The 27,361-nt window shown below is 45.8% G+C and overlaps 1 protein-coding gene across 2 annotated transcripts in view; it reads left to right on the top strand.

Moving 5' to 3' along the window:
- BDH1 (3-hydroxybutyrate dehydrogenase 1) overlaps positions 1-27,361 on the top strand; it is a 39,855-nt gene that overhangs the window by 3,754 nt on the left and 8,740 nt on the right. For both annotated transcript variants that reach the window (XM_069557110.1, XM_069557103.1), the window contains exons 2-5: positions 3,517-3,643; positions 10,105-10,177; positions 10,857-10,967; positions 23,745-23,886. In XM_069557110.1, the coding sequence (XP_069413211.1) occupies positions 3,561-3,643; positions 10,105-10,177; positions 10,857-10,967; positions 23,745-23,886 (409 nt within the window). In that variant the 5' untranslated portion in view covers positions 3,517-3,560. The remainder of the gene's footprint in view (positions 1-3,516; positions 3,644-10,104; positions 10,178-10,856; positions 10,968-23,744; positions 23,887-27,361) is intronic.

Genomic DNA, 27,361 nt, shown 5'->3' with positions numbered 1-27,361 from the left:
TCCCTGTTAAAGGCAGCTTTATAAAAGTCACTTCTGCATTTATGATAAAATGATAGGGAGAACATCATCTATGATATCATTTAGTGTTCCTTCAGCCTTTTGTTTCTGAATAGTTATCTCTCTAAGGAATAATAGGCATCTTTTAAAAATAAGTGCTTTAAAACTTCTCATGTTTCCTTTTTGCTTGACGTCAAGGAAACCCCCATTAACTCTATAGTTAACATGCGTAGCTGAGCTGAGCTGAAATCTTCAGGCAAGATTATACTAAAAGTGATCAGAAGGAAAACAGCCAAAGGATGATAGACACCTGTCTGGTGAGATCTCAAACTCTGATTCCCACAGTGGCCAGGCAGTTAACAGAGGTGATATGGGTAGGCTTAAAATAGTAAGTACAAACTTTTTGTATTGAGTTCAAGCATAACATAGCTGCCTTGTTACATTGCCTTTTAAAACATTAGGCTGGCCAAACAAAATAGCCAAATAGAGTATGTTAGAAACTGGCTGCCGGTTGTCAGACCTTGGAGTCTCACACCACTTACTGACTTTGAGCACCTCAGTGTGGAGTCCTTGCATAGGATGGTTCTTTGCTTAAACCCAACTTGCCCTCCCCTTCCCACTTGTTAGTACCAGGGCCCATCCAGACCTCATGTCTGGAAACTCCCTCAGTTCCAGAACTCTGGGTTCTCTTTTCTGCCTAAGTATTGCTTCCTGGATTCCTGTTTGTTGCTGACGCCCTGCCTTTTCTGAGGATGTCAGTACCGGGAACGTTTGCCACTTGCAGGGGACACCTTGACCCTGAGCACAGGAGGGCAACCAGCTGTGTCTTCTGCAAGATCTTCCTGTCAGAATGTAGCAAGTGAGCCCAGCATCAAGACAAGGATTCAGGCAGGTGTTTTTTGTTTTTTTGAGACAGTATACTTTCCGGGGGTTACACATGGGTTTTTCATTGACAGTGGAAAGGAGGTACCCTTGAGAGTAGACCTAAGTGTTCTCAGAAAAGTTTCTCCCAGATTCCAGAGCATACTTGAGCATTTTGATTTTACAGCTATATTTTATTTTATAAATTTGGTCCCCTTGGAGCAGCTAACGAATTCAAAGCTAAAGAGATGGTCTCCACCCCCCACAGGGGCTCTGCCTGTCCCCTTGAAGCATCTGCTTCCTACAATCATTTCTGTTTCCAAACCAAAAGGCAAGTGAGTGGCATCTCAAGTTTGAGAAGCTAGTATTTACAGAGGCTAAAGCCCAGCACAAGACACTAAGATGACAAACCACCCTGAAGAGTGTGCAGCAATTTCACTGCCTGTAGCACTGTATTTGGAGTGAAAATAGCAACATATTTAAGAAATGTAAAAGTACAGAAGAAAAAAGATCTAAAATTCTAGTATTTTGTATATAAGACTACAGTGTGAGTAGTGCATTATTAAAGGGGCTGAGTTTTTATGCACTTTAAGCTATTTTGATGCCAGCACTTTTAGATGTGGCTGACTTGAAGGAAAATAAAGTTGAAAAGCAGCCCTTTATTTGGAGATGACATTGAGGCATTCTCTGCCACAGGCATTGAGCAGAAGGGATGGAAAGGGCTTGAATTATAAACAACTGGATTTAAAATTACCCAGTGGCGGTGACCTCAGACTCCAGTCCTGGCGGGAGGAGGTGGAGATGTGTGTGCTCAGCCAGCTGCTCAGTACTTGAGGGGGTGGAGGGGTAGGGGCACCCCCTTAAAGAATCTGAGCCCAGCATGGGCCTGTGCCTTCCATGAAGGGCTAGTCTGTGGGTGTATGGGGTGGGGGTGGGCTTTAAGCCCACAGCTCACCCCGACTCAGCAGAGACTCACTGAGTGCCTCCTTCGTGTCGGGTTTCTTCCAGGCACGGGGCGTTCAGTGGTGACCAAGATGGACCAGGTGCCTGGCCTCACTGAGCTTATGAGCTGGAAGGGAGAGATCAAGTAACGAAACAAGAGAATGTTGGATTGAAGAGTGATCTTACGGAGAGCAATCCCTGTGTGTGCTGCATGGGGGGTTGGGGCAGCCTCTCCGAAGTCAGAAGGGTGAGAAGGACCCAGTCATCCAGTGTGAGGAAAGGCAAAGTCCAGGGCCTCGAGGCGAGAAAGAGCTTGGCGTGTGTTCAGGTCAGCGTGGCGGCAGCACAGCGAGTGCCGGGGAGGGCAGGATCGACCAGGAAGGAAGGCAGAGGCACACTCCAGAAGGCGTGGGAAGAAGGGAGGTTTCTAGGCCAGGGAGTCACACAACCTGCCTGGTGTTAGAAAGATCTTTCTGGCTGCAATGCTGTGTGGCAAATAAGGGCAGGAGTGGAAGCAAGAGCCTACTGCACAGTCTGGAAGGATCACACAAGACAAAAAGCCCTATATATTGCTCTCCCAAGGATTAAACAGATGGAACACCTCCACCTGCCTCCTACAGTGAACACTGTGGGGGTTGGCCAGTCAATGAACTTATTTCAGACCTAGAACCAGGTGGCTGGTTATCAGATTAGGGTGGCAGCAAGATGGCAGGGGAGGAGCTGCATCTCAGGCAGAGCCTTGTTAGACTGATAAGGGCAGTCTAACCCAACACAGGCAGGTGTGCCAAGAGACTAGGACAGTTCACCAGGAAAAGAGCAACAGCTCCCCTGAATGTGACTGCCTGGCTCAACTCCCTCCCCACCTCCCTTTCCTTCCCTTAGGCCAGGGAGGGTCACTAGAGGGGAATTAACCAGAACAGGAGGGCAACTAGAGCACACACTGATCAACAATTCATAATGCACAACTAGTCAATGTGCTGAGTAGACTGAAGGCACTAGTGATACATGGTCTTGTTGCAACAAGGTTGACTTAACCTGAAAAGGGAGTGGTAGGGTGGTGGGAGAGACTGTGTGTGTGTGTGTGTGTGTGTGTGTGTGTGTGTTTTAATTTAGATTAATTCGAGCATGTCTCATTTTGTAGCTCTAGCCTCCATGCTGTGATGGGTTTTGGATGAATTTAGTTCCAGAGCTGGACCCTGTGTGTGGTGAGGTGGGGAGAGAGGTGGAGAGCTGAATCAAATGATATGTGGCCCCGGGCTGGAGAAACTGCCTGTGGGGTCACATGGACAAATTGAGATGGATGTTTTGCTGGATATGGGGAACACAGGCTAGAGAATGGGACTCATGGAGTTGGGCTCGCTGAGGGCTCAGGTCCGCAAGTGCCCCACTGGTTGCTGCACAGTCTGTTTCGAGGGTTGCTGATCTGGCCCAATCTCCTCATGCGACAAACGGGTGATGATTCATCCAGGGTTGCCCCATGAGTTTGTACACAACCAGAGCCAGACTCCAGGTTTCTAGATGTTTCAGCTATCTGACTCTTTCTATCAGACGAGGCTGTAGCTTGCGAGGGGGGTGGCAGGCAGGGACTGTCTGGTGCTGTAACTGGACCTGGGCAGAACAGAGCCCGATTTGACTTTTACAGCCTGGAAGGAAAATGGCCATTCCTGCCCAAAGCCCTGAAGGCAACAGGCAATGAGGGTGCTTTTTGTGTTTCAGAGCCCACCAGGAGGAGCCTGACCATTCTGCCTTTTGTGGCCACAATGCTGACAGCCCGCCTCTCCAGACCCCTGTCACAGCTCCCAAGGAAAACCCTGAATTTCTCTGATAGAGAAAATGGGACAAGGTAAGAAAATGAAGGGTGGAGGTGGCCCTGACTGCTACACTTTCTGGCTAAAGCAGAGCTCTTCACACATAATAAGGTCTGACTCTCAAAGGTGTCTCTCAGTACCCACCGTCTACCAGCAAAGCACATGCAGTGGTGTCCTTGGAAGACAGAGACCTTCCCGCAGGGCCCACAAGGCATAGAAGAATATTTTTCATCAGATTTTTTTTTTTTTTAATTTTGAACTAACTCTACATTTGTACAAAGTTGCAAAAATAGTACAAAAATATTTCGTATCCCCTTTGCCTAACTTCCCCAAATGTTAATGTCTTACAAAACCATAGTACCTTCATTAAAAACCAAGAAATTACCACTGATATCATACTGTTAACTACAGACTTGATTCAGATTTCATCAGATAGCTCACAAATACAGCTTTCCTCAGTCTAGGATACAAACCAGGGTCCCTGCATTTAGTTGTTATGTCCCCTTACTCTTCTCCTGTTGAAAGGTTGCTGCTGCGAGACGTGTGTTATGCCGGGATTCGTGACCTCCAGAGGAGAGGATTTTGATCCAGGGTCAGAGATGAGGCTTGACTACTTGGAGCTTTTTGTGTAGCAAAGTTTTATTAAAGTATAACAGAGATAGGGAAAGCTTCTGACAGACATCAGAAGGGAACAGAAAGAGTGCCCCCTTGCTAGTTTTTAGCAAGGTGTTTTGTGTCTGTTAGAAAGCTATTATCAGGTAAGAGAGACACTTCCACGTCGAGGGAGTTTCACCAGGCCCCTCCCACAGTATGCAGTTGTGAGATAGGATCCAACAAGGTGTGTCATCCCGCGTCCTTGAATCAATTGACATGACTATTGGTTTGTTGAGCCATTATCAGCCCAAGGTTTGAGAAAAGAAAAAAAAAAGGTTAGTCTTCGGCAGAACCGGTTTCGACAACAGAGAAGGGAAAAAAAGGTCTGCCACTTGCAGTTCTGGCCTTCCCACCTGTTACCCACGCACTTCCGGGGTCAGTTCCTCAGTCCCTGTCATGCATGACCTTGATACCCTGGGAGAAAATGTCTCAGTGTGGGTTGTGTGCTGTCGACATGTTAGGATTCGCCTAGATACCAGTCCTTTTAAAATCTCGCTCGTGAAACCAGTTAACTGAAATGTCGCAAGACTTCACTGAATGGTGTGATTTAGAGAAAGCATTGAGTTGGCCAGAAGAAAAATTATTGCAAACTGACTTGTTGCCAGCTTTTCTCTAACCCACTTCCCCATATTCAAATCTATCCACTCAAAGTTGGGGGTTGTATTACACCAGGTGTAATGTATATATATTACACCTGGGTGCATTATACCAGGTGCTACTGCTCGTACCCAGCTGTCCGTGGCAAATTTGGGTTTTTCTGTAACAGCTTACGACAAATTCAAACAAACTTTTTTGCCAACTAAATACAAATTAAACAAGCAGCTCTTCTTTGAGAGCTTCTGGAAATTGCCTTTTCCAAGAGGATTCCATGTGCTCTGCTACCTCAGTTTCTTCTTTTGCAGCCAGAGCAAGGGAAAAATAATGCCTTTTTCTTTCTTTTATATTTGAGAGGAGTAAAATCAAGTGGCGGGTTAAATTCAGAGTCCCCGCAACTAGAAAATGGATGGTTATTTCCCATGCCAACGTGTGCTCTCTGGCGAAGTAGAAATTTGCCATCGACAGCTGGATGTGAGCAGTAGCGCCTGCTGTAATACACCCATATATATGATATATATGACACACCAGTATAATACAACCCCCACCTTTGAATGGATAGATTTGAATATGGGGAAGTGAGTTAGAGAAAATCTGGGAACAAGTCAGTTTGAAATAATTTTTTTTCTTGCTGTGACTTTTTGTAGCTTTCTAAAATATCAAATAGTGCAAAGGGATGGCAGGGGACAAACACAGTTCTGCCAGGGACACCTTGTCCTTTTTGTACAGCAAATCCTGGGATTATGGAAATATAGTGATTATTTAGATAAGGTCATTTAATTAGTTTTGGGTGTAGTGACCTTACCATTCTACTCATGTGTGACCAGTGTCCTCACCAGAGGCTGTGTCAGAGAAAGCCAAGTAGGGGCCAGGACTTACATTCTCCCCACCTAACCCCCCTACCCCCCTACCCCCCCACCTCCGTAATAATGTGCCCTCCCTGCCTGAGGTGGGGATGGGGGAGTGTCAGAGGACATCTAGTGGAGAAAGAGAATCAGGACTTCCCCCACCTCTCAGCAGTAACCTGTACACCCCCGGCATGCAATGGGGAGCAGCAATGAGACACTGTATCTCCTCACAGTCAGGAAGGTGTTGGTGGAGACCCAGCGGGGAGCCAGAATGCCCATCCATATCCGTGGCAACTCTTTCCAATTTATTTTATGAAGCTAGTATTACCCTGATTCCAAACCCAGACAAAGACCATACAAAACAGAGAACTACAGACCAATACCCCTCATGAATATAGATGTAAACTGCTTAAAATATTAGCCAATAGAATTAAGCAGTATATTAGAAGAATTGTAAACCATGAAAAAGTGGATTTGTTTCACGGATGCAAAGATGGTTCACACTGAAAATCAATTAATGTAATCCGCCAAATTGAAAATCAAAGAAGAACAATCATATGAATCTATCAATACAGAAAAAATTTAATCCTCATTTGTGATTAAGAACGCTCAGAAAAAATGGCATAGAAGGAAACTTCCTGAACTTGATAAAGAGCATCTATAAAAGTCCTTGCAGCTAGCATTGTATTAATATTTTCTGGTGAAAGACTGAATACTTTCTCCCTAAGATGGGCAGCAAGGTAACTGATTCACCATAGTGCAGTAAGGAAGTACAGTAAAGCAAGAAAAGTAAGTAGAAGTCATACAGATTGTAAAAGAAGAAATAAAACTGTCCCTAATTTGCAGATTATATGATTGACTGCATAGAAAATCCCAAGGAATCCACAAAGCACTCCCAGAACTAATGAGTGAGTTCAGCAGGACACAGAATATGTGATAACACACACAGATCAGTCTTTTTCTATATCCTAGAAATCTAAAACAATACCATTCATAGTTGCTCAAAAGAATGAGTTACTTAGATATAAATGTAACAAATTATACACGATTTGTACATTGAAAACTATATAATACTGATGAAAGAAATCAAAGATCTAAATAAATGGAGACCCACACTATGTTTAGAAATTGAAAGGCTCAAAAGAGTAAAGACATTGATTTTCCCCAAACTGATACACAAGTTTGGCATAATTTCTATAAAAATTTCAGTCAGATTTTTATAGATAAAGATAAGATTATTCTAAAACTTATATGAAAAGGCAAAGGAAATAGAATAGTAAAAACCATTTTGAAAAAGAAAAATAAGGTGGGAGTGCATGGTTCAGTGAAACAGAGAATCCAGAAATAGAGCCACACAGATTTGCTCAACTAGAATTTGACAAAGATCAGTTCAAAGAATTTGCATAATCAGTTCAATGGAGGAAGGATAACATTTTCAAAATATGAGACTGGAGCATGGATATTCGCAGGCAGAGGCTTACCAACTCTGACTTAAGTTTCACATTTTACACAAAAGTTAACTCACAGTGGATCATAGGTTTAAATTGTAAAACAAAACTATAAAACTTTTAGAGAAAAATTGGAGAAAATCCTTGGTTTGGGGCATACGCAAAGAGTTCTGAAACTTGACACCAAACATTTGGTCCTTAAAAGGAAAAATTAAATAATCAGAGTCATCACAATGAAACACCATTTCTCTACATAAGATCCTGTTAAGAAGATGAAAAGACAAGTTATGAGCTAGGAGAAAATATTTGCATATTACCTATGCAACAAAGGACTAGCATCTAGAACATATAATGAACTTTCAAAACTCCATAGTAAAAGAACAATCCAATAAGAATATGTACAAAAGACATGAAGAGACATTCTATCGAAAGGGATATACTGATGGCAAATAAGCACATGAAGAGATGATCAACATCATTAGCCCTTCAGTTCAGTTCAGTGCAGTCGCTCAGTCGTGTCCGACTCTGCGACCCCATGAATCGCCGCACACCAGGCCTCCCTGTCTATCACCAACTCCCGAAATTCACTCAAACTCAGGTCCATCGAGTCAATGATGCCATCCAGCCATCTCATCCAATGTTGTCCCCTTCTCCTCCTGTCCTCAGTCCCTCCCAGCATCAGAGTCCTTTCCAATGAGTCAACTCTCCGCATGAGATGGCCAAAGTACTGGAGTTTCAGCTTTAGCATCAGTCCTTCCAAAGAACACCAGGGCTGATCTTCAGAATGGACTAGTTGGATCTCCTTGCAGTCCAAGGGACTCTCAAGAGTCTTCTCCAACACCACAGTTCAAAAGCATCAATTCTTCGGTGCTCAGCTTTCTTCACAGTCCAACTCTCACATCCATACATGACCACTGGAAAAACCATAGCCTTGACTAGACGGACCTTAGTCGGCAAAGTAATGTCTCTTTTGAATATGCTATCTAGGTTGGTCATAACTTTTCTTCCAAGGAGTAAGCGTCTTTTAATTTCATGGCTGCAGTCACCATCTGCAGTGATTTTGGAGCCCCCGAAAATAAAGTCTGACACTGTTTCCACTGTTTCCCCATCTATTTCCCATGAAGTGATGGGACCAGATGCCATGATCTTTGTTTCTGAATGTTGAGCTTTAAGCCAACTTTTTCACTCTCTGTTTTTACTTTCATCAGGAGGCTTTTTAGTTCCTCTTCACTTTCTGCCATAAGGGTTGTGTCATCTGCATACCTGAGGTTACTGATATTTCTCCCAGCAATCTTGATTCCAGCTTGTGCTTCTTACGGCCCAGCGTTTCTCATGGTGTACTCTGCATAGAAGTTAAATAAGCAGGGTGACAATATACAGCCTTGACATACTCCTTTTTCTGTCTGGAACCAGTCTGTTGTTCCATGTCCAGTTCTAACTGCTGCTTCCTGACCCACATATAGGTTTCTCAAGAGGCAGGTCAGGTGGTCTGGTATGCCCATCTCTTTCAGAATTTTCCACAGTTTATTGTGATCCACACAGTCAAAGGCTTTGTCATTAGCCCTTAGAGAAATACAAATTAAGACCACAATGGATATCTTTACACAGGTACCAGCACAGTTAAAATGAAAAATAGTAATACTGCTAAATGCTGGTGAGGATAGAGAAACTGGAGGATAGAGGATAGAGAAACTGGATCACTCATACATTACTGCTGGGAACGTGGAATGCTATAGCCATTCTGGAAAACAGTTTGAAAGTCTGTTAAAATACTAAACATGCAACTACTGTATGACCCAGCAATTGCTCTGCTTGGCATTTACCCAAGAGAAAAACAAATTCACACAAAAGCCTATACAGGAATGTCCTAGAAACTTATTTGTAATAGTCCTAAAAACTGAAAGCAACCCAGATGACCTTGGTCCGTGGAATACAATTTAGCAATAAAAAAGAACAAATTATTGAAATGTGGCAATCCGATGGATCTCTAGAGAATTATATTGGGTGAAAATAACCAACCCCAGGAATGTTAATGCTGTATGATTCCATTCTTGAAATGACAGAATTATAGAGGAGCAGAACAGATGAACAGATTAGTAGTTAGGTGTTGGAATGTGTGGCTATAAAAGAATAATGCAAGGGATCCTTGCGATGGACCTGTTCTGTGTTTTCCCTGCATATGTCAATGTCCTGGCTATGATACCATACTGGAGTTGTGCAAAATGCTACCAGTAGGGGTAATTGGGTAAAGGGTGCAGGACATCTCTCTGTATTATTTCTTAACTTTATGTGAATCTAAAATTATTTCAAAATAAAAAACTATGAGGAAGCCACATAAAATCTAAGGATTAAGGCACTGAATTTGTACAAGGCTTTATTAACAAAGGTCTATTGATGGAAGGCTCTCTCTACACAGTGGCAAAAATGGCCACTATGACTGCTAGCCCACTTTCTCCCAGGCTAATAACCCTGGAGGAAACAGGCCCTCCTCCTCAGTGGTACCAGCAGGTAGTCCTGAGGGGTTTGGGGTGGGAATAGTGGAGTGCTCACTGATGCCTGAGGGTCTGCTGAGTTGCTTCTGTTCTAGAACAAGGGCTTCCCTCATAGCTCAGTTGGTAAAGAATCTGCCTGCAGTGCAGGAGACCCTGGTTCAATTCCTGGGTCAGGAAGATCCCCTGGAGAAGAGCCACTCCAGTATTCTTCGGCTTCCCTTGTGGCTCAGTTGGTAAAGAATCCACCTGCAATGTGGGAGACCTGGGTTTGATCCCTGGGTTGGGAAGATCCCCTGGAGAAGGGAAAGGCTACCCATTCCAGTATTCTGGCCTGGAGAATTCCCTGGACTATACAGTCCATGGGGTCGCAAAGAGTCGGACACAACTGAGCGACTTACACTTTCAGAACAAGGTCTGGTGTGACCGCAGCCTCTCGTCATGGCTTTCTTTCCTCTTTCAGAGGCTCGCTGATGTTTTACTCTGCGCCCTTTGTCCCTGCTGGCCATCGGACTTACGCTGCTTCAGTGGACCCGGTAAGTGGCAGCTTGGCTACCTGGGAACCAGCCAGGTGGTCAGAGGCCTCCTTCTGGGCTCCCAGGCTCTAAGACACCCTCAGAGCAAGGGCTTCCATGCTTCCAGGGCACTCAGAGCCATCTCTCACTTGCTGAACAACCCCCAACCCCATCAAATGAAGTTAGGGGTTAAGAGTTCAGACTCTAAAATCTCTCAGACCCAGTTTCAGTTCCAGCTTTATCACTAATGATGTTGGGTATTTAAAAATGTCTGTTTCCTCACTTGAAACACGATGTAATAATCACATTTAGTGTATGGAGATATTGTGAGATTTAAAATAATGCATACACAGTGCCTTGCATGATAAGTACTCAATACTTGATGAGGAAGATGTCAGTGATGATGGAGATGGTGATGATGGTGAATGTAGATGAGGAAACTGAGGCCCAGAAGGGAGGTGACTTTCTCAAGCAACAACACTAGTTGGTAACAGAGTCTGGGTTAGAACCTGTCTCTTGATTCTGAGTCCAGGCATTTCTACTACACCATGGTGCTTCTCCAAACAGAAAAAACAGGTGGGGAGGACCAGGCCTGGCCCACTCAGGAAGCCCTAATTAATTGTTGCTGCCCAGAGGAGGCCTGGTCATTCAGCCCCCGCGATCCTGGATTCCTAACGTGGAGTCTGACCTTTTGAAACAGGTTGGCAGCAAAGCTGTCCTGATCACGGGCTGTGACTCGGGATTTGGGTTCTCCTTGGCCAAACATCTGCATTCAGAAGGCTTCCTTGTGTTTGCTGGCTGTTTAATGAAGGTAAGAAATGAGTCATTTTCATCATCATTGTTATTTTTTGTAGGGTTTTAAAATTGCAGTCAAATACACATAGCATAACATTTACCATCTTAACCATTTTTAAATGTATAGTTCAGTGGTAATAAATATGTTCACATTATCGTGCAATCATCACCTCCATCATCCTCATAACACTTTTCATCTTGTGAAACCGAAAGTGTATACCTAATATAAACATTAACTATCATTTTCCCCTCCCCTCCAGCCCTTAGTAGTCACTATTACAGTTTCAGTCTTTGTGGATTTGACTGAGTACCTCATATGAGTCGACTCATGCAATATTTGCATTTTCGTGACTGGCTTATGTCACTTGGCATAGTGTCCCCAAAGTTCACCCATGCTATAGCATATTACGGAATTTCCTTTTTAAGGCTGGGTAATGTTCCATTGTATGTATGTATATTTTGCTTGTCTGTCCATCTGTTGATGGATACTTGGGTTTTTTCCACATTTTGGCTATTGTAAATAATGCTGCTAATGAACATGGGTGTACAGCTATCTCAAGATCCTGCTTTCAATTCTTTGGGGGTATATACCCACAAGTAGAATTACTACATCATATGTAAAGCAAAATGGCTGTCTGGGGAGGCCTTACAGATAGCTGTGAAAAGAAGAGAAGTGGAAAACAAAGGAGAAAAGGAAAGATATAAGCATCCGAATGCAGAGTTCCAAAGAATAGCAAGGAGAGATAAGAAAGCCTTCCTCAGTGATCAATGCAAAGAAATAGAGGAAAACAACAAAATGGGAAAGACTAGAGAGATCTCTTCTAGAAAATTAGAGATACCAAGGGAACATTTCAGGCAAAGATGGGCACAATAAAGGACATAAATGGTATGGACCTAACAGAAGCAGAAGATATTAAGAAGAGGTGGCAAGAATACAGAGAAGAACTGTACAAAATGATCTTCATGACCCAGATAATCACTACGGTATGATCATTCACCTAGAGCCAGACATCCTAGAATGTGAAGTCAAGAGGGCCTTAGAAAGCATCACTACGAGCAAAGCTAGTGGAGGTGATGGAATTCCAGTGGAGCTATTTCAAATCCTGAAAGATGATGCTGTGAAAGTGCTGCACTCAATATGCCAGCAAATTTGGAAAACTCAGCAGTGGCCACAGGACTGGATAAGGTCAGTTTTCATTCCAGTCCCAAAGAAAGGCAATGCCCAAGAATGCTCAAACTACCACACAGTTGCACTCATCTCACACGCTAGTAAAGTAATGCTCAAAATTCTGCAAGCCAGGCTTCAGCAGTACGTGAACCGTGAACTTCCAGATGTTCAAGCTGGTTTTAGAAAAGGCAGAGGAAGCAGAGATCAAATTGCCAACATCCGCTGGATCATGGAAAAAGCAAGAGAGTTCCAGAAAAACATCTATTTCTGCTTTATTGACTATGCCAAAGCCTTTGACTGTGTGGATCACAAGAAACTGTGGAAAATTCTTCAAGAGATGGGAATACCAGACCACCTGACCTGCCTCTTGAGAAACCTATATGCAGGTCAGGAAGCAGCAGTTAGAACTGGACCTGGAACAACAGACTGGTTCCAAATAGAAAAAGGAGTATGTCAAGGCTGTATATTGTCACCCTGCTTACTTAACTTGTATGCAGAGTACATCATGAGAAACGCTGGGCCGTAAGAAGCACAAGCTGGAATCAAGATTGCCAGAAGAAATATCAATAACCTCAGGTATGCAGATGACACCACCCTTATGGCAGAAAGTGAAGAGGAACTAAAAAGCCTCCTGAAGAAAGTGAAAGAGGAGAGTGAAAAAGTTGGCTTAAAGCTCAACATTCAGAAAACGAATATCATGGCATCTGGTCCCATCACTTCATGGGAAATAGATGGGGAAGCAGTGGAAACAGTGTCAGACTTTATTTTTTGGGGCTCCAAAATCACTGCAGATGGTGACAGCAGCCCTGAAATTAAAAGACACTTACTCCTTAGAAGGAAAGTTATGACCAACCTAGACAGCATATTGAAAAGAAGAGACATTATCTTGCCGACTAAGGTCCGTCTAGTCAAGGCTATGGTTTTTCCAGTGGTCATGTATGGATGTGAGAGTTGGACTGTGAGGAGGGCTGAGCACCGAAGAATTGATGCTTTTGAACTGTGGTGTTGGAGAAGACTCTTGAGAGTCCCTTGGACTGCAAGGAGATCCAACCAGTCCATCCTAAAGGAGATCAGTCCTGGGTGTTCATTGGAAGGACTGATGCTAAAGCTGAAACTCCAGTACTTTGGCCACTTCATGCGAAGAGTTGACTCATTGGAAAAGACCCTGATGCTGGGAGAGATGGAGGGCAGGAGGAGAAGGGGACGACAGAGGATGAGATGGCTGGATGGCATCACTGACTCAATGGACATGAGTTTGGGTGAACTCTGGGAGTTGGTGATGGACAGGGAGGCCTGGCGTGCTGCGGTTCATGGGGTCACAAAGAGTCAGACACGACTGAGCGACTGAACTGAACTGAACTGAAAGGGTATGAGGTGATACCTCATCATAGTTTTGATTTGCATTTCCCTCACAATTTTTGATGTTGAGCATCTTTTGATGTGCTTATTGGCCATTCATACATCTTCCTTGGAGAAATGTCTATTGAATTCCTTTTTTAATGGAATGTTTTTGTTGTTGTCTTAAGAGTTCTCTACATATTCTGGATATTAAGTCTTTAGCAGATATGTGATTTGTAAATATTTTCTCCCACTCTGTGGGTTGCCTTTTTATTCTGTGGATACTATCTTTTGATATACAAAATTTTAAAGTTTTTATGAAGTCCAATTTACCTATTTTAAATTCTGTTACCTGCATATTTGGTGTCGTATCCAAGAAATCATTGCCAGATTCAGTGTCATGAAGTTTTGCCCTATGCTTTCTTCTGAGAGTTTTATTGTTTTGGGTCTTACATACGTGTAGGTTTTTGATCCATTTCGAATTAATTTTTGTGTATGGTACTAGGTAAGGGTCCAATTTCATTCTTTTACATGTGGATATCTGGTTTTCCCAGCACCATTTGTTGAAAAGACTGTCCTTTCCCCTTTGAGTGGTTAAGGCACCCTTGTCAAAAATCATTTGACTATATGTATTAGGGTTTATTTATGGGCTCTCTATTTTATTCCATTGACCCGTATGTCTATCTTTATGCCAATACTAGGCTATTTTGTAGCTTTGTAGTAAGTTTCAAAATCAGTGAGTCTAAGTCCTCCAGTTTTGTTTGCTTTTTTGAGATTGTTTTGGCTATTTGGAATCCCTTGGGATTCCCATTGAATTTTAGGATGGGTTTTTCTATTTCTGTAAAAAATAAAATCATTAAGATTTTGCTAAGTATTCGATTAGATCTTAGATTGCTTTGAGTAGTAGACGTTTGAACGGTATTAAGTCATCTGATTCATGAACCCAGGATGTGTTTCCGTTTATTCTATTATCTTTCATTTCGTTCATTATGTTTTGTAGTTTTCATAGTGCAAATCTTTCACCTTCTTGGTTAATTTAATTCCCAAATATTGTATTCTTTTTTGATGCTATTGTCAATGGAGTTGTTTTTGTAATTTCCTTTTTAGGTCATTCATTGTTTATGTATAGAAATGCACCTGATTTTTGTGTGTTGACTTGTGTCCTGCTACTTCGTTGAATTTATTTTTGAGTTCCAACAGGGTGATATTTTTATGGAATCTTTAGGGTTTTCTACATGTAAGATCATATCATCTGCAAGCAGATAGTTTTATTTCTTCCTTTCCAATTAGGATATCTTGCATTTCTTTTCTTGCCTAATTGCTACAACTTCCAGTAATGTAGAATAATATTCAGTAATATTCAGTTATATTGAATAGAAGTGGTTAGATTGGCCAAAATCGGCTGCAGTTTACCATCCACGCATTCTCCTGGAAGTTGCAAGCCTTAACAGACTCTAGAGTCTTACAGACAAGTTACATCAGACAGATTCTGCAAGTGCACTCTCTAGATGAAGAGACTTTCCTGGTGCTTCCTACTCTGCCATCTTCCCAGAATCTTACATCAAGCTATGTGTTTAATATCAGTACTGCCCAGAACCTGGGCCAGTGTTTGTGGTTGGTTTTAATTGCTTTGCCAACAACTGGCTCATCTGTTGCTTAAAGCAGCTGATAGCTCTTCCATTCTCTTCAGTGTCCCTTATTCTTCATAGCTTCATTCATTCATTCATTTGTCAAATGCTAATGATGTTAGATGCTCTGTCCCCAAGGAGCATTGTCCAGTGATGGGACAGTATGCACAGACACAGCTCGAAGAATTAGAGTGGAGAGTGTTCTCAGTGTTGTGCAAAGAATGCTTAATGAGAATACATAGAAGGAAGGGGGGCTTCCCAGGTGGCACTAGTGGTTAAGAACCTGCCTGCCCATGTAGGCAACAGAGGATATGCAAGGAAAGGATGAATTCTGGCATGACAGAAGGGGTGACATTCGTTCTGGGCCATGGAGAATGAATAACTGTCATAAATGGAGACTTGAGAGGAATGACCAGTCAGACAGACAGAAGGAATAACCTAACCATATGCTTGGAAGCATGAGGCTCCACTGGGACTCATAAAGTAGAATTTAGGGGGCATGAAAGGAAGCGCTGGGACATGCAGTTGCACAAGTAATTAGGAGACCATCGTGCAACCATTGCCACCATCCATTTTTAGAACATTTCCAACTTTCAAAAATTTCCCCCTTGATTATTTACACACCTACCCACTCTTCCCTCTAGTCTTAGGTAGCCACTGATTTCTGTCTCTTTAAATTTGCCCTTCTGGACTATTCAAATAAACAGAATCATACAATAAATAGTCTTTTGTGCCAGGTTTATTTTACTTAGCATACTGTGTTTGAGAGTCATCGAGTTGTAGACTGAATCAGTAGTTCATTCCTTTTTACTACTGATTAGTATCTTAGTGTATGAATATGCTGCATTAAGGGCTTCCTGACGGCTCAGCAGGTAAGGAATCTGCCTGCAGTGCAGGAGACACAGGAGACGCAGGTTCAACCCCTGGGTTGGGAAGATCCTCTAGAGAATGAAACGGCAACTCACTCTGGTATTCTTGCCTGGAAAACGCAATGGACAGAGAAGCCTGGCGGGCCACAGTCCAAAGGGTCGCAAAGAATCAGACACAACTAAACATGCAGGCCCAGCATATGCTAAATTTAAAAGTTTACTAATTGATAAATATTTGGATAAAAGTGTTTGGACTTTTGGCCTTTATGAATAATGTTGCTGTGAATATTCACGTACATGTCTCCATGTAGATGTATTTTTACCTGAATCCTTTTAGTGGAATTTGGACACCAACATACCAGGGTTTCCCTGGTGGCTCAGAGGTTAAAGCGTCTGCCCGCAATGCGGGAGACCTGGGTTCGATCCCTGGGTCGGGAAAATCCCCTGGAGAAGGAAATGGCAACCCACTCCAGTATTCTTGCCTGGAGAATCCCATGGACGGAGGAGCCTGGTAGGCTACAGTCCACAGGGTTGCAAAGAGTTGGACACGACTGAGCGACTTCACATCTGAGTATTAGATGTGATCGTTGTTAATGGGGCTTTGCTTCTCCTTGATCGCCTCAGTGGCCAACGCTGGGATGTGTATATAATCATACATGCATTTATATATTCATATACTGTATCTATCTCCTATATACATTTCCTATAAATATTACACACACACACACATAATTCATAAGGTTGTCCTGGCTTATTCCAGTTCATCACAGTAGCATTCTTCCTGCTTCCCTAGTTCCATTTTTCTTTTTTCTTTTCCTGTAGTTAGAATGCTGACTCCCAACTATGTGGATATATATTAACTAATTTAGTTAATCCTACAATACATACACAAATGCTTCAGAATTGCTACATTCATACACTACAAACAGCAAACCTACTAAGTTGTTGTGTCTGTTTGTATCCTGTGAGAAGCAGGTGCCAAAACAGGATTAGATATATTAAGAAATTGATTTAGGAAATGCCTGTAATGGCTAAAGGGAACAGAGGAGGAAGAGTCAAGGAAGTCCTTTAGACTGCAATGCAGGTCTTTGAAAAGAAATTTGAAGGAAGAGGATTAGGTAGGCAGAGCTCAGACTGCAGAACAGTCTGAGAGTGTCAGCTGGGACGATGGGGAGTCCCCAGGCAAAGGTTATTTGTCGGAGGAGACCTGTCTCGGGCAGGAGTGGCCCAGTAGCTTCCTGTCCTGCTTGGTCATTGGCTGGGAGCAGGCTAGGCACACGTGGCCACGGCCGTGGCATTCCTGCCAAGGTAGGCGTGAAGGTGCAACAGCACGGGACCTTCTCTTAGCTGCTCCCGCAGCAGGTTATCCTGCGGTGACTCCGGTCACCACAGTGTAGCCTAAGAGTTCTTTAAGTGTTTTTAATCTGTTGATCAAAGGTATACAAAGTACCGTGTTTAAAAAGTTATACAAAGGTTATATAAAAGTTATAAAAAAGGTATACAAAGTACCATGTTTAAAAGTTACTTGGATTAATTAATATTATTATTAAATTGGAGTAGGAAATGGCAATCCACTCCAGTATTCTTGCCTGGAAAATCCCACAAAGAAGCCTGCCGGACCGCAGTTCATAGGGTCACAAAGAGTCAGACGCGACTGAGAGACTGAGCATATATACACACATTATTATATTATTTATTTGAAAAATAGTTTGACTCATTTGTTTGTATTTTGTTCCTCTCTATTCTTCTTGATTTATTTAGTTTTAGAAGATGCAGACATTAACAAGGATCTAAAGCTAAAATTATATAAAAAGGTAAACTCAAAGTGATGTTACTCCACCACCACCTATTTTTTCTACTCTATTCTTTCATTTCTACCTTCCTAAACATTTGCATACTGTATGCACTCTTTTTTACCTAAAAAACTTACTGATATATCTTGGAAACCACCCCATGTGAGTTCACAGAGATCTTTTTCACATTTTTTAAACAGCATCGCAGTACTCTCCATTGTGTGAGTGGACCACAGTGTACTCCAACAGGTTCCTATATATTTACTAGCATATAGGTTTTTTCCAATATTTTGCAGTTATCAATAATGTGATAATGAAGAACTTTGTGAATAGGTATTTTTTTTCACATATTGTTGGAAGTTTATCTTTAGGGTAAATTCCTAGGAGTGAGGTGACTCTTCAGTCTAAGGGTTAATGAAATATGTCATCATTTAAAAAGATATCCCCCAATTTCCTATCACTGGGGTTGTGTAATTTTACATTCCCACAGCAATGTATGAAAATACCTGTTTCTACATACTTTCACCAGTAAGAGTATGCTTTCAACTTTTGATTTTTGCCAGTCTGGCAAATGAGAAATGTATCTCAGGGTAGTTGTAATTTGTATTTCTTTTACTGTGAGAGCTTCTCTTGCTGGTCTTGAAAGTCATGAGCCCTGAGTTGCACTTATGGCACCGCGCTCTCTCTCTGTTGTCCAGAGCTTAGTCACATGGCCTGCCTGGCTGCTAGGGAGGCTGGTAAATGTAGTCGTTATTCTGAAACAATATGTACCCTGCTTTAAGTCAGGGGTTTTACTGCTACAGACGAAGGGAAGAATGGGTGTTAAGAACAACTCACTGTCTCTGTTCAGTGGGTGAAACATTTTTCCTCATTTTGAAGGCAGTAGGAACCCTGGGAAGGAGTTTTTTTCACTAGGTTTAATATCTATAAAACAATATCCATGCAATGTGAAAAAGTTCAATAACATAGCAAGTACGGGTAATAATTCGCATTGTCATGGTTTGAACATATTTCCAGATCAGAGAAGAGTTTGTCCTTTCAACGTTTATTTCTCTTGAATTTTGAAAGTAGCACATATTCATAATAGACTCAGACAATATAGAAGTGTGTGATATAAAAAGTAAAGCCTTTCCTTTCAGCTGTCGTGCCCCGCCCGTGTGCGCCTGGGCGTGCGTGCTTAGTCGCGTCCAACTCTGTGCAGCCCCATGGCAACTGCAGTCCATCTGTGCCCTTTATTTTTCGCTTTTGTTATTACAAACAAAGCCACAGTGAATAGTCTTGTTCCTGTCTCTGCAGGTTTTCATTAGTGATTGTTAGAAAAAATTTCTAGATGTGAAAGTGCTAGGTGGAAAGATTTTAGAATTTATTCACATCTGCCAGATTGCTCCCCATAAAAGCTATACCAGGGCTACTCCCTGTAACGGTGAAGGCAGGGCTCAGAATGCCTCTGATTGGGCTTTTATCAGGGAATGCCAGCGGCCTCTCTCTTGACACATCCATTGGTTACTTCTCAGGCCATTATCATACTCAACCCATCAGCAGCTTTGACTAAACAAACCACTCTTGCTTATAACGCTTTGTTTCCTGATTTCAGGGACACCCTGGTCTCTAGGTTTTTCTTCATCCCCTTTGCTGGTTCTCCTTTGGCTCATCTTGTAATATTTCAGTGCCCCAGTCTTGCTCCTCTTGTCTCCATGCTTCTAATATATGTGGCAGATGCTTGCAGGTAACACATGGCAAGTGTCCTCACCTCCCTGAGGTGCTAGGCTGCCTAACAGTAAGATGCTGAGAAACCATGAAACCTTTCTGCTGGGATTAGCCCCTGACCTGCCTCAACGTTAACTGATATAAAAGAGGTTGGAAGTTTAGAGACGGTAGTTAGAGTATATTTTCCCTCTGGTCTCAAGTAAAATGAGGTGGGCTTCAGGGAGCTTATTTGGAGAGCTTACCTTTTGTGCCTTGGTGACTAGAGGTCACAAAATGATGTGTTAATGTTTACCGAAACAAGTCTAAAAGCCCCCAGGTGAGGCCAGAGTGGCTCATGGAAGCAGAGCAGACGTAGCCCCAGTGAGAGAGGGCTGTCCTTCCACCCAGCCAGGACACTGCTGCCTGGATGTGGACAGTGGGAGAGTTGCCTGGAGACACCTTAAGGGCATGAGATGCAGTGAGACTCCTGAGAGGCTGTGTGTGACCCCAAAGCGGCGTCCCGCTGAGGCCCGGGCTGAGGGAGGAGACGCCTCTGTGGAGGAGGGAGTGGTCCAGTGGAGGGATCTCTGTGGAAATCACAAGTGTCCCAGGAAGGGAGGGCCACCTCTGGTGCGTCTGCTGTCCCAGGGCGCCAGGAGCAGACGACGACGGCACCCCCCACCCGCCAGAAGACCATGGTCTCGCCCTTTCATTGGCCAGTCCCTGCATCCAAGTCTGAAAGGGTCAGAGACTAAGGAACAGGAGACAAGGATGAGCTCGAAAAGAGTGAGACGCCCAGCTTCCAGCCCTGCTAGTTGGCACCCCGCCCCCACACCCTACCCTGCCAGGCCTGGGTCAAGGCAGGCTCTAAGCTGGATATAAGTTTGAGGGTTTGGGCATTCAAGCCAGGCTGTACTGGAGTTAGTGGATCAGTAGACTGAACCAGACTCTCTGCCAAAACAAAAAAGTTCTCTGTTAATCTGGGAATGAATGCAAAAGTTACCAGACAAGTCTGGTAAAAAGTTACAAGTCTGCCTGAATGTTCATCCAGGGGTGGAAAAATAGCTTACAGATGTAGTTTAAAGGGATTATGAAAGAAGTGGGTTTATCAAGAAACTGGTTACACAGGCACCAACACTGAAGGACCAAATGCTTGTCCCTAAGCAGCAAGACAGACGTAGACACACACAGAAACCCTGGAGCGAGGAGGTGGAATGATCTGGACAGTGCAGCCTGGGCCCTGGGACGGGAGGCTCCAGAAGGGGACACACTGCCAAGGGCTGCGGGCTGCGGGCTGCGGGCTGAGGGGGTTGGGAAAAGGCTCCTTTGAACAGCTGGAGGCCAACTGACAGGGAAGCCGGACATGGAGGCTGCTCAGAGGCAGAAGAGGACATGGGATGGCAGGGCGGGGGGCGGGGTGGAGAGGGGGCTTCAGGAGAAGGTGGGAGGGTGGGGCTTCTCTCCTGGGGGCCTGAAGGCTGAGCTGGAAGCTGTGGTTTTCTCTGTGAGAAGGCTCTTAGCTGTCAAGCAGCCAAACTATGTTCCTGTGGGCACCCTAACCTGGGTTGGGGGCCACCCTAACCCAGAGTGGGTGGGGCTCTCCCCCGGGATGCAGGGGCCTGATGCTGGCGAGAGGCGCAGGAGAGGTCCAGGGTGGGGCTCAAGAGTTGTTTGTTGCACGATGGTGGCAGGGTTAACAGAGGTCAGAGGAGGAAGAACTCTCAGCGCCTAGTCATCTCAGCTGGAATCGTTCTATTGGAGCAGACATCACTGGCCCTCGGAGACTTGGGCCATGCAGACTCTATCCTGAGGGGCTTTTGAGGAGCCCCGATACAAAGACTGAATTAAAACAAGATAGGTGTTTTCCTAGTGCCCGTCTGCCGTACGTGGGAAAGAGAGGTGTCTGTGAGCAGCCCCTCCAGCCTCTGGACTTGAAGACGGCGTCCGGGCAGTTCTTCTCTGGTGGACCCCGGGGGGACGGCAGCAGGCGCTCAGGCCTGTCTGCTCCCTGGAGCTGGAGCACCATGTCGATTAGGAAGACCAGCACATCCAGGGGTTCGCAGGGCCAAGTCTTGGGCAAGGCAGGCCTCACCCTGGCTGCTCTGTGCAGTGGTGACTCTGATGTATCTGGTGTTCCTGGTGCCAGGCAGGGCAGAGGCTTAGGGAGCCATGCCTCTGAGTCTTCCAGGGCCTCTGGGGAGGCTCCCTGGAGAAGCTGGCAGTTTAGGGGTGGAAGAGATATTAGAAGGGGGTCAGCCTGATGTCCTGCCTGATGCCTGAGTTTTCTCTGTACCGTGCTCTCCCATCCCGACAGACCCCACATCCACCCTTATTGTCTGAACACCTCCAGGGTAGCCCATGCCATTTCCAGACTGTAAAAGTCACTCCTTGTCTTGAGCTGCATTTGATTTCCCTGCCCTGATTCTGTTTTCTGGGCTGCACAGGACAAGTGGGCCCCCTGCCATCCTGTTCTCCCAAGTCCTCTCCAGAGAGACTATCCTCTCCAGTCCTCTCCAGCCTGGTGGTCCAACGTGATAGAGAGCCTCCCCCATTCTCTTCTCGGTCCCTCTGACATTCATGATGTGGGTTCTTCAGGCCTAGGGTTAGGGGCCTCCTGGTTCAAACCACTGATGACACTCAGCACATCTTGTAGAGAACTTTCCCCCACAGCCATCCTCATGCTCCCTGCTCTGGCCTTGCTGGGGATGTTTGTTTCAGTACCAGATGTAGCCCAGGCCAGCCCTCGGCTGAGTGACTTTTCTCAGTGGTCCATGGAACAGTGAGGCATCTCTCTGTCCCTTCATCTTCTGGCAGCTACTCCTGTCCTCTCCTAAGATGCATCACTGTTCTGTGGGCCACTGAGAAAAGTCACTGCCGGTCAAATTATGACTTGACAGTGTCTCATTTTCACATTGATTGTAGCTCACCCCTATGGTGAAAAAGTGTGTGTCATAGAATATAGGCAGTATGGTAATACACCCTGCTCTGGATGGGAGGACTAATGAGATAATGCACTTCAAACAGCATTGAGAAGCACAATAAACAATAAGTGATGTCTGCTTTATTCAGATGCTGCATCTGCTCACCGCTGCCCCCAAGCAGGCCCTTGCCTGACTCTCTGGCCTCGCATCCCACCACCTCCTCTACCTCTGCTGTGCCTTCAGTGGCTTATGGTAGGACCAGAGTCATCCTCTTCAGGAAGTGCCTGGTCCCCCAGTACCCCTCTGGTTCATGTCCTCGGCTGGCACTGCTTTTGGAGGACCTTCCCTGACCGCCCCACTTTCTGGGCAGCCTCCTGCCTCCCACAAGCTTTCAGGCAGCATAGTTGCCCAGTCTTGTCTGCTCACACATCTGCCTCCTTCCTTAAAATGTGACTCTTTGAGAACAGAGGCTGTTATTTATTTTCATGTCTGTGTTATTAGCCCAGTGCTTGAACATGATAGAGGCCCAAGACATGAGTGCTGAGTGAGTGACACTTTTCTCTTGTTTAATAATACTTGAATTTGCATAGTGCTTTGTCATTTAGGAAGGTTTTTTTTTTTTTTTTAAGTGATTTCCTCATGCCATTAACCCGAGCAGGTCAGTGCAGGTGGCGATGCCCTTGGAAATAGCGGTGTCTGGAAAAACTGGGCCCCTCTTAAGGGACGCACCTGAGTGCACAGAGCCTGGTTCGTGACCCAGCTGCAGTTGCAGTTTGGCTCTGGTCAAGATGGTGTGACTGGCTCTTGGCTTAGAACAGAGGTGACCGACTGGCAACCTGCTGGTCACATGCAGCTGTGGGTGTGCTTTGGCATGCAGTGGGTTTTTTTTTTTTTAAGGGTAATTTTTCTAACACTTGAAACTTTAGGAGATCCTAGTTACTAGCTTAAAAATCTAAGCGTCTGGCAGCCCTGGGATTGCATACCCACATGGACAACAGCTGGCAGGTTGAGAGGGCGTGTGCTCCGTTCCTGAGCTCCACCCTCCACCCCTCCACCCTGTCTGATCCCCACATGCCTGGCCCCGGTCTGTACTGGGTTTGTGACCTCTGCTAGGAGATAGCATCCTGCCAGGGGGCTTTGGGGGCTTGTGTCTGAGGCACTTAGTTTGGTATTTGATGTGCCAGCTTGCTCAGGGGTTGACTAGAACCATTTACTGGTGGAGCAGGCCCAGGTGGGTCCCCAAAGACCACCCCCTGTGACTGTTAATAAGCTGTGTGTAAGCCCCAGGCTTTGGTTGGGACTGGGGGCAGTTCCCTGCCTTGGCCCTGGTCCTCATCCCGCAGGCTGGGTGGGAAGGAGGCGGGTGCGGCAGCTCCTCTCTTCTCCCCAGGACAAAGGGAGTGATGGGGTCAAAGAGCTGGACAGCATGAAGAGTGATCGCTTAAGAACTGTCCAGCTCAACGTCTGCAAAAGTGAAGAGGTGGATAAAGCAGCAGAGGTCATCCGTTCAAGCCTGGAGGACCCTGAGAAAGGTAAGGGCGCCTTGGGGCAGTGGGGGTGGCACCTGGGCTGGCTGTTCTGAGGGGACCCTCCCCAAACACCCCCTTCCATATGCTATCTCTCTTGTTTGGGCTCTTCTTCCTGCTGCAGAGTGGAGGAAATAGGTTAAATTTCACACTGCACGGAGGCCATACAGACCAACCCAGCCAGTCCTCACTGAGTGCAGCTCTGGGTGCTGGGCTGATGCCGGGGATACAAAGATGGCCAAGACACAGCCCCTGACCCCAGGGACCTCACAGTTCACTGGGGAGTTGACCCAGATAATCTCCATATCCCCTCTCGGAGTGCAACATGGGACAGAGGGACATAGCCTGGTCTTGGGGTGGGCTGGGGTAGGGTCAGCCAGGGCAGGTTGGCAGAGCACAGGACAGGCATTCCAAGTGGGAGGGAGAGTGTGAACAGTGGTGGGGAGCACACAGGCTGTGCTGATGGGCAGCCAGTCAGAGTCAGGCTGGCAGTTGTGTTGGCAGCATGAGGTCAGGCAGGGAGGTCGTGCAGGGCTTGGGGCCCACGTGAAGGAGCGTGGCTGCTCTCTTGAGGGCAAGGGGAGCCACTGAAGGGGCTTTGCTGTGAGGAATGACCTGCTCAGACTTGTAGTCTGGGGACGGTGGTGGCAGTGTGGAGGGGGGCTTAAAGGGAGAGCGTGAGTGTGAGCCTCCTGAATTAGCACACTGGGTGCTGGAAAAGAGGAGGCACCAGATTCAGGGAGTATTGTGGAGACAGAGCGGCTGGGCTTTGTGTGTGGGGGTGAGGGAGAGGCGAAAGGTCTATATCCTGGACAGCTGCTGCCCCGCACTGGAGGAGCAGCCGAGGGATGGGAGATGCTGACATGCCTATGCACACACCCCCTTCCCCGGAGGTCTGTGGGCTGGAAATCAGGTGTGCATGGTTGGAAGTGAGACTAGGAGTGGAGGAGATGCAAGGAGGAACTCCTGGGGAATAGAAGCAATGTGGGGCCAGAGAAGAGAAAGACAACTCTCAGAGAGGTTTGGTACAGTGCCCCAGAAGTTAGGGGAACAGAAAGTTGGGGGCCCATCGCCAACAGGGTCACATGCTGCAAAAAATTGTGTATCATAAGAACTCGAGTGCCCTCCCGGTCCAGGCCATGGAGGACCTTGGTGGGAGAGGCTCTGTCGTATAGCAGAGGGGAGGGGACACGGCTCCTGCAGTGGGACGGTGCTGCATTCTGGTTCTATCACTTCTTCCAGGACATTTACCTTCGAGCTTCCTGTCAGCCCAGGCAGAAAGGGGGTGCCTTATTCAGCCCTCTGCCATCCTGCAGAGTAGGGTGGGGCAGCTCTCCTGAGCCATTACTTCAGTCGGTGGTAGGGAGCTGGCAAGTGGGTGGGTGACCTGGGCCAGTGCTGGCCACGCTGCTGAGCATTTATCAGTCAGGTGGAGATGCTGTCATCCCCCAGTGGTGACCCCAGGGGCTCCCATGCTGTGAGGCTCTCAGAGAAGCTGTCACTGATACATCACCTTGTCAGCCCAGGGCCACCCCCACCCCCACAGCAGGCCAGTCCCAGGCCCCTCTGCTCTCTGAGGAGAGGCCCATGAGTCCCAGAACTCACTGAACATCTGTTTAGTAATGAACAGGCAGAGCCAAGACTCCTGCCCCATTAAGCAAAGGCAGGATGGGTCCCACTGGGATGATTACCAGCTTGGAAGGTACAGCTTGCCTCGCCTCCTCTCCGGTGGTAAATCCTTCCCCTGCCTGCCTTCTCTGGGTTGCCTTCATAAATGATTAGGCTGGAAAACAGCTGCAGTCAGCACCATAAACCGACTTCATCACAGCCTGTGGGTTTGTGGTGATAAAACAGCCATGGAAAGGAAGTGTCAGGGTAGAACTGAGCACAGAACAGGGCTACACTGGGGTTGGGGGCAGCTCAGGACCCTGGTCCTTGTCCTCAGCCATGAAGACAGAATCAACTCTATCCCAATACTAGTTTGCCCAGTTAGCCTAACTGGGCAAGTCAGGGAGGACCCCAGGCTCCCCGCTGCCCTTGGATTGGGCCAAATCCCAGCACCAATCCTGGTGCAAAAACCTTTTCCCTGTCCCTTTTTTCCACATGACGCATTCCTGCAAGGGTTGTTAAACTACTCACCATCACCTTAATTAACTAGTACTGCATTTTTTGGAAAAAAAGATTTGAAGATTTTTTAGATTTGAAAAAGAAAATAAATCTGCCGTATATGTGGCTGCCCAGGTCTCTTCCCTTTTCCTTTCCTTCAGCCCCCTCTCCCCCACCGCCAGCCCCTCATGGATGTCTCTTACTGGGTTGTTATTGTTTATTATTAAGTCACTGAGCTGTGTCAGACTCTTGCGACCCCCCTGGGGCTACATCCCTGAACTCTAGCCCACCAGGTTCCTCTGTCCGTGGGATTTCCCAAGCAAGAATGCTGGAGTGGGTTGCCATTTCTTTCTCCAGGGGATCTTTCTGACCCCTGGATCTTTCTGACAAGGGCTTAAACCCTCGTCTTCTGCATTGACAGGCAGATTCTTTACCACAGAGCCACCAGGGAAGCCCCATTTTTCTGGGTTGCTGCTGCTGCTGCTAAGTCGCTTCAGTCATGTCTGACTCTGTGCGACCTCATAGACGGCAGCCCACCAGGCTCCGCCATCCCTAGGATTCTCCAGGCAAGAACACTGGAGTGGGTTTTTCTGGGTTCAGTTCAGTTCAGTTCAGTCGCTCAGTCGTGTCCGATTCTTTGTGACCCCATGAATCGCAGCACGCCAGGCCTCCCTGTCCATCACCAACTCCCGGAGTTCACTCAGACTCACGTCCATTGAGTCAGTGATGCCATCCAGCCATCTCATCCTGTTGTCCCCTTCTCCTCCTGCCCCCAATCCCTCCCAGCATCAGAGTCTTTTCCAATGAGTCAACTCTTCGCATGAGGTGGCCAAAGTACTGGAGTTTCAGCTTTAGCATCATTCCTTCCAAAGAAATCCCAGGGCTGATCTCCTTCAGAATGGACTGGTTGGATCTCCTTGCAGTCCAAGGGACTCTCCAACACCACAGTTCAAAAGCATCAATTCTTCTTCAATTCATCAGCCTTCTTCACAGTCCAACTCTCACATCCATAAATGACCACTGCAAAAACCATAGTGTTGACTAGAAGGACCTTAGTCGGCAAAGTAATGTCTCTGGTTTTGAATATACTATCTAGGTTGGTCATAACTTTTCTTCCAAGAAGTAAGCGTCTTTTAATTTCATGGCTGCAATCACCATCTGCAGTGATTTTGGAGCCAAAAAAAATAAAGTCTGACAGTTTCCACTGTTTCCCCATCTATTTCCCATGAAGTGATGGGACCGGATGCCATGATCTTAGTTTTCTGAATGATGGTCATAACTTTTTCTGGCTTACATAGTGCAAATTCCCTGCCTCCTTCTCAGGCGATACTGTCTTTGACCACCAGATGGCGCCCTCCCTGAGCTGCAGACCAGA

Source organism: Ovis canadensis, chromosome 1 (assembly GCF_042477335.2).
Source record: "Ovis canadensis isolate MfBH-ARS-UI-01 breed Bighorn chromosome 1, ARS-UI_OviCan_v2, whole genome shotgun sequence".
Lineage (NCBI taxonomy): Eukaryota > Metazoa > Chordata > Mammalia > Artiodactyla > Bovidae > Ovis > Ovis canadensis.
The sequence above is the reverse complement of the archived record's forward strand: the minus strand, read 5'-3'. Positions and strand labels throughout refer to the sequence as shown.